Below are 11,035 nucleotides of genomic sequence, written 5' to 3'. Positions count from 1 at the left end.
AATTACTCAGCCATTAAGAATACATTTGAATCAGTTCTAATGAGGTGGATGAAACTGGAGCCTATTATACAGAGTGAAGTAAGTCAGAAAGAAAAACACCAATACAATAAACTAATGCATATATGTGGAATTTAGAAAGATGGTAATGATAACCCTATATGCGAGACAGCAAAAGAGACAGATGTATAGAACAGTCTGTTGGACTCTGTGGGAGAAGGCGAGGGTGGGATGATCAGAGAGAATAGTATTAAAACATGCATATTATCATATGTGAAACAGACCACCAGTCCAGGTTCGATGCATCAGACGGTGCTCAGGGCTGGTGCACTGGGATGAGTCAGAGGGACGGGATGGGGAGGGCGGTGGGAGGGGGGTTCAGGATGGGGAACACATGTACACCCATTCATGTCAATGTATGGCAAAAACCACTACAATATTGTAATTAGCCTACAATTAAATAAATTTTTTAAAAATGGATAGAAATGTGTAGGTTGGTAATAAAAAATAGCACCCACCCTTTCTCTGGGCTCCATGGATGTGAAGCATGTGAAATAAGCAACATCAACTCTAAAGGCCTAGAGAGGAAGAGAAATTCTTAGAAAAAGCATGGTTAAATTAAGGCGAAAAATGGAGGCAGAACCTTTCAAGTTGAGGTTTAACACATTTGCAGTGTTCATGACACAACTGGCATTTCCAAGGGCAAAATGAAATGTAAGCACAGACAGAAGTAGAGCAGAGAGCAGGTTAGGATTTTTTACTTCAGTTGTACTGACAGTCGAAAAGTAGGGCTGTCATCTACCCTTTGCAGACATCCATTTCACATATAACCAGAATCACTAAAAAGCAATGTATCTGGCTGTATCAGGTCTTAGTTGCAGCACATTGGATCTTTATTGCATCATGCACAGAGACTGTGTAGCACACGGCCTTGGTTGCTCCATGTCATGCAGTTGGATCTTAGTTCACTGACTAGGGATCAAACCTACGTCCCCTGCATTGTGAGACAGATTCTTCACCTCTGGACCACCAGGGAAGAACCAGTTTTTATTCTCCCTAACTCCATTTAGTGGAAACAGCTAAATGGTTACTTGGGTTGCTGAGTGAATTAATCCAGTAAGGAGACTGACAGCAAATTTTTTGAGATCATGGAGCGATGCAGAATGTGCATTGTATAAAGATGCAATCCCTATTTATATCTCCCAGACAAATCTGAATGACAATTTTGGTTATCTCATTGCTGCACTAACATTCTTTAGTTCTTGAACAGTCTGAACTTCTTACTGTATTATTCAAGGTCTTTCATATTTTGTTCACTTTCTACTTTTCAAGTTTAATCTACCACTAACTTAGAGCATATACTTTATATGTCAACTGAACATAGATTGTTTAATATTTCCAGGACTTGCTTTGCTGTTTTCCACATTAGCAATGTTTCTCATGCCCTTTCATGTGCTTGGAATGTCCACCCATTATAATTCTCAGTTACCAGCTATCAAAATGTATTCATCAAAGGCTGAGATCAGCTATCACTCTTCCATTGAGCCTTTCCTAGTCCTCTCTGCCTTTTTCCTCTCAGAAATCATAGGTTACCAGTAATTGAGTCTTCTATAATATGTCAAAATTCACATCAAGTTTATTAAGTGTAGTCACTTATTTCCATTTTATAGTTGAGGAAACAGAATTTACATAGCTAGTAGTTAATCATTTTTATTAATTTTTTTACAGATGAAAAATAGAAATTTACATAGTTATGAATTAACTGTTTTCAAAACATTATTTTAATAGTGCATCTTCAGAGATCAATTGGGAAGCTAAAGGCTATTTATTCCAACCCCTTTCTAAAGTGAACAGAGGCCAATAAAATGAAGCAATTGGACTCATAAACTATAATTAGCAGGATGGATCTGGCAGAGTACCAAATCAGTTAATCTTAACAGCTTGATAAGGTTTGCAAAAAAATGACATTGAAATTATGAAAGAGGGACTTCCCTGGTGGTCCAGTGGCTAAGATTCCACACCCCCAATGCAGGGGGCCTGGGTTCAATCTGTGGTCAGGGAACTAGATCCCACATGCTACAACTAAGAGTTCACATGCTGAAGCTAAAGATCTCACATGGTGCAATGAAGATCAAAGATCTCGAGTACACCAACTAAACACCTAGAGCAGCCTAATAAATATATTTTTAAAAAAGCATCCAACAAGGTTTAATATCCACTTGTATTAATACCTTTTTCCCCCACAAAACTAGGAATCTAAGAATAGAAGACAGTTTCTTCAAACTGTTTCATCAGACCACCCCCACCAAAACAAATACACTGTTGACATCATGCTTAACGGTAAAATATTGAATAATTTCCTCTTAAGATTGGGAGTAAGGCAACAATGCCCATTGTCATCACTTACATTTCAGCAGCTATATTAGAAGTCTTTGCCAATGTAATAAAAACAGAAATAAAAGGCATAGATTATAAAGAAGGAAAACCATTTTTTTGCAGAGATATTTGAGTATTTACCTTATCTGTCAAACCAAAAAAAACCAAGTTTGGTCATACATTTAAATATAAATGCCAAAACCAAAGAGTGATTATTGAAAAAGATAAAGAGTTTTGTGATTTAGGGATAGGTAAATGTTTCTTAGATCACAGAAGACAAAAAACATTAAAGGTTAAAACTGATAAAAAGTTCATCAAAATTAAAAACTTGTCACCAAAAGACATCTTTAGGAAAACAGGCAAGGAACAGACTAGGAGAAAATATTCACAAAACATATACTGATACATGACAAAGGACTGGTAAAAAGGATACATAAAGAACTTCACAACTCAATAATTTTTAAAAATCCAATTAAAAACGGCCAAAAGATTAGTATATTTTATAAAAATTGCAAACAGCCAAAAATCTTATGAAAGAGAATGCAACATCATTAATTAGCAGGGAGATGCAAATTAAAACCACTAAAATACCACTGCACACTCACCAAGTTGGATTTTTGTAGAACTGGCACTCTCAGATATTTTTGGTGGGGCTGTAAAATGGAGAAAGATCTGGAAAGTTTCTTATAAAACTAAATATACATCATTTTATGATTCAACAATGCCACTCCTGGCTCTTTACCAAAGAGGTTGAAAACCAGGGGCTTCCCAGGTGTCTCTAAGTGGTAAAGAATCTGCCTGCCAATGCAGAAGATGTAAGAGATGTGGGTTCTATCCCTGGGTTTGGAAGATCCCCCAGAGGAGAGCATGGCAACTCACTCCAGTATTCTTGCCTGGAGAATCTCATGGACAGAGAAGCCTGGTGGCCTGTAGCCAGGGGTCCATGGGGTCGCAAAAGAGTTGGGACATGACTGGAGCGACTTAGCACACATGCATGAAAACCATAATCACAGAAAGATTTGTACAAGAATGCTACTGAAGTTTTTAGCCAAAACAACCCAAGTATACATCCTTAGGAGAACTGATAGGTGGTGTGCTATGCTTAGTTGCTCAGTCAGTCCGACTCTTTGTGACCCCATGGACTATAGCTCGCCAGGCTCTTCTGACCATGGAATTCTCCAGGCAAGAATACTGGAGTCAGTTGCCATGCCCTCCTCTGGGAGATCTTCCCAGCCCAGGGGTCAAATCCAAGGCTCCTGCATTGCAGGTGGATCCTGAGCCACCAGGGAAGCCCATAGGTTAGTCATACAATAAAACACTACCCAGTGATAAAAAGGAATGAATTTCTGATATATCCAACAATATTATATATATATATAAAATCTAAAAAACATGCTCTTCAAAAGAACACTTACACAAACCTGTATATTTTGTGTGATTTCATTTATATGAAACTCTAAAGAGACAAAATTAACCAGCCATCCCCCTCCAAAAAAGAATGATATTTGCCTCTGGATGGCTGGGTGTGAGTTTTGATGACATCTGAGACATGAAGGCAATTCTTCACGAGATAGTAAACTTCTACATCTTGACAAGGGTTTGGATTATATATACACATTGGTCAAAACCAAGAAAGTACACTCAAAAATTTCTGCATTTTTCCTATATGTACATCGAAACAGGCAAACAAAGATTGAACTCATTAATATGCTTGCTAAAGTATTTAGGAGATACTGTACTGATGTCACAGTTCACTGTGAAGTGCATATAATAATTAGATGGATTAATGGGTGCATAGAGAAATGCCCAGATATATGACATAGCTAGTGTAATAAAACATGAAGGATAGGATATAGGTGGTGAGCATATGTTCAGTGTAAAACTCCCTCAAGTTGGCTATATGTTTGAAATTTCTCATTAAACTATTGAAAAACAAAGAGATTTTTAAAAGTTATCTTTGAATGCCACCAGGCAAGGTATAACTTTAGTTAGATTACTGCAATACCAATCAAGTGAGATTTTTCTTGCTCCTTATTTTTCTCTTCCCCTGGTTCAATTCCAGATGAGCCAGAGACCACCTACAGAGAGGGATAAAGTAAAGGAGTCAAATAACAGACTGGTATATCAGAGAAGAAACTAATTTTTTATTCTTTCCAAGTTGCAGAAGGTGGAAAGTTTTTGATTTAGAAGAAGTATGAAGTAGTGACTTCTTCCAGGGAATATTTTAATTCGCAAAAATGATTATAATACTGAGAGTGATCTCAGATTTATTATCTTACAGTGACTGAAGAAGTTATTCAACCTGCCAAGATTTCATCTGTACTCATTTGTGTCTGACTCTTTGTGACCCCATGGACTGTAGCCCTCCAGGCTCGTCTGTCCATGGAATTTTCCAGGCAAGAATAGTGGAGTGGGTTGCCATTTCCTACTCTAGGGGATCTTCCCTGACCCAGGGATTGAACAGGTGTCTCCTGAGTCTCCTGCATTGGCAGGCATATTCTTTACCACTAGTGTAACCTAGGAACCCTCAAGATTTCATCCAGGGGCAGAAAGAGAACACACAGACGTATTCACAGTGGTAGTTAATAAAATCTTTTGTTTGCAAGCAACGTGTGGCATCTTATTCAATTTACTGTATTTGTTATCAGTTGATATGGAGTTTCTGGGTATACAATGCTATCATTTGGAAATTACAATAGTCTTACCACCTCCTTTTCAATTCTTACATCTGTAATGATTTTACTTACCTAATTGCCAATCACAATTTTATAGGCTCAAATAAAAGCCAATATCAGATTCCTGGGCTTCCCAGGTGGCTCAGTGGTAAAGAATCTGCCTTCCAAGCAGGAGACGTGGGTTCAAACCCTGGTCAGACATGACTTAGCAACAAATCAGATACCCAGTTAGTCACAGCCAGGTACAGTTTATGAGTTGCTCAATAGTCTGCTACCATGCAACAGATACACAGGAGAACCACAAGCTTTCCATAACTATCATATAAATACCAACACATCTATAATAACAGACATATTCACAGTTACCTACTAGCTCATTCAGCCAACAAAACCACAAGCCTAAGGCACCACATCATTCTCTACCTCATATAAGTAATTCCACAGTCAGAAAATACCCACAAACCACTTCCTGTTACTTCTCCTCCAGTCACATACAAGTGCATATACAACTCACACCTAATCCAAAAAAACAGACACACCAGAGTAAACACTACAGGGCAACATGACTCCATCCACTGCCACAATCGTTGCACAGAAGTAGCTGGAGGTCAGACACATCAGGTCAGGCACGGAGAGCCGCCCCTACACACCTAAACACAAACACACTACACTACCAGCTGTGTGCTAGGTCCAGTTTCAGGCCCTAGGGTTTCCCCAGGGATAAAAACCCCTCCTACCCCCAACCCTGGACCAGAGACCTCATCCAGGTCACATCCAGGGTTGACATCAGCATTCCTACCTGGAATGAAAGTCGGGTACTCAGCGCACACAGGCTTGACATTCCTAGTTTCCTCCTTGGCTTTTGCAGGCCTGTCTCTGGCTATGGCATCATCGCTCAACAGGCTACACCTGGCTGTGCATGCGCACTTCTGCAGGCTGAACCGCCCTGGAGTCTGGGGCATTTCTGACTCTGCAAATTTTGGGGGAATAGCTTGTGAAGGATAGGTGTTAACTGCCCTCTAAATGTTTGTTAGAATATACCTGTGAAGCCATCTGGTTCTGGACCTTTGTTTGTTGGGAGATTTTTGCTTTTTAAATAACTTTTTCAACTTCAATACTGGTAATTGACCTGTTCATATTTCTTATTTCTTCCCGGTACAGTCTTGGGATAGTATTCATTTCTAGGAATTTGTCCATTTCTTCTAAGTTGTCCATTTTATTGGCATATTTGTTTGTATTTGTATTTATTTGTAATCTCTTAAGACCCCTTATATTTTTGTGGTGTCAGTGGTAACTTTTTATTTCTGATTTTATTGATTTGGGCTCTCTTTTTCCCTTGACAAGTCTGGCTAAAGGTTTATTAATTTTGTTTATCTTTTCAAAGAATCAGCTCTTAGTTTCATTCATCTTTTGTATTGTTTTGTGTGTATTTTATTTCTGAGCTGATCTTTGTGATAATTTTCCTTCACCTACATTTTCATTTTGTTTGTTCTTTTTCTTGTTCATTTAGGTGTAAAGTTAGGTTGTTTATTCGAAATTTTGATGTCCACATTTTAATTTCTGATATTGCGAACTTGTGTGTTCTCTCTTTTCTGTTGATTGCCTCTGATAGAGGTTTGTCAATTTTATTGATTTTTTTCATAGAACTAATTAAACTTTGATTGATTTTCTCTATATCTCTGTTTTTCTCTTTGCTTGATTTTCACTCTACTTAATTTTGTTTGCTTTGGGTTTAACTGATACTTTTTAATACTTAGAGCCTTGATTTGGAAGGTAGAATTTCCCTCCCTTCTCTGTAGTTCTATTTAGCTGTCACTCACAAATTTCAGTATGCTGTATTTTCTTTATCATGTTAAAAGTTTTACATTTTCTTCATGATTTCTTCTTGACTTATGGATCCTTTAGACATATGGTGTTTAAATATTATTTTGCAAATTTTTCCAAGTACTTTTATTTTTGATTTCCAGCTGAATTCTATTGTGGTCAGATAATATATTTTAAGCCCTTTAAATTTACAGGGACTTATTTTATGGTCTATTGTGATGAATATCTTATATACAGTTGAAAAGAAAATGTATCCTGCTGTGGTTGAATGAAGTGTTCTATAAATGTAAAGTTGATATAAACAGCAGGTCAAATCTTTATTTTTGTGTCTACTTGTCCTATAAATGAAAGAGGAGTGTTGAAACTTCCAGCTGTAATTAGAGATTTCTTTTTTATTTTTGTCTGATTTTGCTTCATGTAGTTTATAACTCCAATAATGTATGTGTTTTTTGTCTTTTTATACTGTTCATGGGGTTCTTGTGGCAAGAATACTGGAGTGGTTTGCCATTCCCTGCTCCAGTGGACCACATTTTCTCAGAACTCTTCACTATGGCCTGTCTGTCTTAGGTGGCTCTGCACAGCATGGCTCACAGCTCCACTGAGTTACGCAAGCCCCTACACCACAACAAGGCAGTGATCCATGAAGGGACAGGATGTTTAGATAGCATCACCGACTCTATGGACATGGAGTTGGCCAAATTCCAAGAGATAGTGAGGGACAGGGAGGCCTGCCATGTTGGAGTCCATGGGGTTGCAAAGAGTTGGACATGACTTAGCGACTGAACAACAAAAATATGTATGTTGGACCTCCTGGTGTTATCCCACAGGTCATTACTGCTGTGTTACTGTATTTTGTTTCCTTTTTCCTCTCTGAGCTTTGTTTTGGATACTTTCTTTTGCTGTGTATGCTAGACTTTTTCTGCTCTCATGTCTAATCTGTTGTTAATTTCATACACTTAAGATGTTGCAGTTTCAACAGACAAAGGATTAATCTCAAAAATATACAAGCAACTCCTCCAGCTCAACTCCAGAAAAATAAATGACCCAATCAAAAAATGGGCCAAAGAACTCAACAGACATTTCTCCAAGGAAGACATACAGATGGCTAACAAACACATGAAAAGATGCTCAACATCACTCATTATCAGAGAAATGCAAATCAAAACCACAATGAGGTACCATTACACGCCAGTCAGGATGGCTGCTATCCAAAAGTCTACAAGCAATAAATGCTGGAGAGGGTGTGGAGAAAAGGGAACCCTCTTACACTGTTGGTGGGAATGCAAATTAGTACAGCCACTATGGAAAACAGTGTGGAGATTTCTTAAAAAGCTGGAAATAGAACTGCCATATGACCCAGCAATCCCACTTCTGGGCATACACACCAAAGAAACCAGATCTGAAGGAGACACATGCACCCCAATGCTCATCGCAGCACTGTTTATAATAGCCAGGACATGGAAGCAACCCAGATGCCCATCAGCAGACGAATGGATGAGGAAGCTGTGGTACATATACACCATGGAATATTACTCAGCCATTAAAAAGAATTCATTTGAATCAGTTCTAATGAGATGGATGAAACTGGAGCCCATTATACAGAGCGAAGTAAGCCAGAAAGATAAAGACCATTACAGTATACTAACACATATATATGGACTTTAGAAAGATGGTAATGATAACCCTATATGCAAAACAGAAAAAGAGACTCAGATATATAGAACAGACTTGTGGACTCTGGGAGAAGGCAAGGGTGGGATGTTTCAAGAGAACAGCATTGAAACATGTATATTATCTAGGGTGAAACAGATCACCAGCCCAGATTGGGTGCATGAGACAGGTGCTTGGGCCTGGTGCACTGGGAAGACCCAGAAGGATCGGGTGGAGAGGGAGGTGGGAGGGGGGACTGGGATGGGGAATACATGTAAATCCATGGCTGATTCATTTCAATGTATGACAAAAACTACTGTAATGATGTAAAGTAATTAGCCTATTAAAAAAAAAAAAGAATTGCAAAAAAAAAAAAAAGGTGTTGCAGTTTCATCTCTAGAAAGTCCATTTGAGGTATTTTTTTTTTCTTTTCTTTTTAATCTTAACTTTTTCTCATCATGTCCATGTTTTCCTATACACTGGATCTTATTTATAATGATTCTTCTAAACTTCTTTGCTGTTTCGCTTCTCTGTCATTTCTGCATCTATTTCTATGAACTAATGTTTTTCTGCCTTTTCAAACATCTATTAACTGTTTGTTTCAAGTTTATTTATTTATTTGGCTGCTCCAGGTCTTAGTTGCAGCAATATGGGATCTAGTTCCCTGACCAGAGATCAAACCCAGGCCCCCAGCATTGGGAGTGCAGAGTCTTAGCCACTGGACCACCAGGGAATTCCCAAATGTCTATAACTCTTGATTGGATGTTGGATATTCATTTGCTGTCAGCAAAGAGATGTCTCTATTCTGCTTAGACTCCCCTTCTCTGTTTTGCAGAGTATGGCATTCTAAATACAAAATTATTTTCCTTCTAACTTTGTCATATCTACAGACTTTCTCATACAAAGGGCATTATTATCCATTTTTAAGTGGTCATACAATGTTCTAAGTACAGTAAGAAACCATTGGGGAAAAAAGGTGTAAGTAGATAATGTCACAGAGTTCCCTGGTAGTCTAGTGGTTAGGCTTCTGGGGTTTCATTGAAGTGGCCCAGGTTAAATCCATGCTTGGGGAACTGAGATCCCATAAATTGCAGTGTGGTCAAAAAACTCAAAACAAGCAAAAAAAAACAGAGAATGTCAAACATTGATCTGACTTTGATACATCTGAGGTGGTGGTTAAAAATATACAGATGCCTAAGACTTATCCTTAAACTAAGATCGTGGCATTCGGTCCATGATCACTTCGTGGCAAACAGATGGGGAAACAATGGAAACAGTGACAGACTTTATTTTCTTGGGCTCCAAAATCACTGTAGATGGTGACTGCAGCCATGAAACTAAAAGATGCTTGCTCCTTGGAAGAAAAGCTATGACCAACCTAGATAGCATATTAAAAAGCAGAGACATTACTTTGTCGACAAAGGTCTGTCTAGTCAAAGCTATAGTTTTTCCAGTAGTCATGTATGGTTGTGAGAACTGGACCATGAAGAAAGCTGAGCACCAAAGAACTGATGTTTTCGAACTGTGATGTTGGAGAAGACTCTTGAGAGTCTCTTGGCCTGCAAGATCAAATCAGTCAATCCTAAAGGAAATCAGCCCTGAATATTCATTGGAAGGACTGATGCTGAAGCTGAAGCTTCAATACTTGGCCACCTGATGCGAAGAACTGACTCATTAGAAAAGACCCTGATGCTGGGAAAGATTGAAGGTAGGAGGAGAAGGGGACGACAGAAGATGAGATGGTTGGATGGCATCACCAATTTGATGGACATGAGTTTAAGAAAGCTCTGGGAGTTGGTGGATAGGGAAGTCTGGCGTGCTGTAGTCCATTGGGTTGCAAAGAGTTGGACACAACTCAGAGATTGAACTGATACTGCTAACTTACCCTTACAGATTTTGTGGTCTGGGTTGGTCTCTGAAATTAACACTTGAAACAGGTTCCTGAGTTGATTTTAATTGAACATTCGAATTTTAGAATCAATGACTTAATTTATTTTCATTGTTACAGATCTCACAAAATATGCTTTCATTATTCTCTTTGCCTTCTCCAAATTGCATAATAACTTTATCAAAATTCATTTCTAATGTACTTTATCTTGTTTATCACTTACCTCTGCTGTCTCTCCACCCCTACCTCCTAGAACAGGAAAACAATATTTGTTAGTTTTCTTGCTTTATTTTTCCAGGTTTGGAGACCAGGTATGATACAAAGACATTATCTCCAGAAGAAAACATTTCTGAAATAAATTTATCTAAATGGAAGATAAAGAAGTGAAATGCCTGACCTTGAGAATTCCATTATTCAAAATAGCTGGCAGAGTAAAGTCAAGATTGAGAAACAAGAACTTCAAAATGAATATTTTAGCCAAATGAAAATCATCTATGAAAATATAGCTATTCACAGAAAAGATACATCTCTCACCCTACATCACAGAATTCCTAGTAGAGAAACATTTATGAATGTACAGAATGTGGGAAGATCTTTAATTATGGCTCAGATCGAATCAAATGTG

The 11,035-nt window shown here is 38.2% G+C and overlaps 1 protein-coding gene across 1 annotated transcript in view; it reads right to left on the bottom strand.

The window, feature by feature from the left end:
• Window positions 1-2,659: 2,659 nt before the first annotated feature.
• The window catches only part of ZNF567 (zinc finger protein 567), a 40,557-nt gene continuing 32,181 nt past the window's right edge, over window positions 2,660-11,035 (bottom strand). The window contains exons 6-7 of the mRNA XM_070451765.1: window positions 10,634-10,659; window positions 2,660-4,451 (exon numbers count right to left, since the gene is read on the bottom strand). Of these exons, the coding sequence (XP_070307866.1) occupies window positions 4,362-4,451; window positions 10,634-10,659 (116 nt within the window). The 3' untranslated portion in view covers window positions 2,660-4,361. The remainder of the gene's footprint in view (window positions 4,452-10,633; window positions 10,660-11,035) is intronic.

Source organism: Odocoileus virginianus, chromosome 20 (assembly GCF_023699985.2).
Source record: "Odocoileus virginianus isolate 20LAN1187 ecotype Illinois chromosome 20, Ovbor_1.2, whole genome shotgun sequence".
Lineage (NCBI taxonomy): Eukaryota > Metazoa > Chordata > Mammalia > Artiodactyla > Cervidae > Odocoileus > Odocoileus virginianus.
Note: the sequence above shows the minus strand (reverse complement) of the source record. Positions and strands in the feature narration are given on the sequence as shown.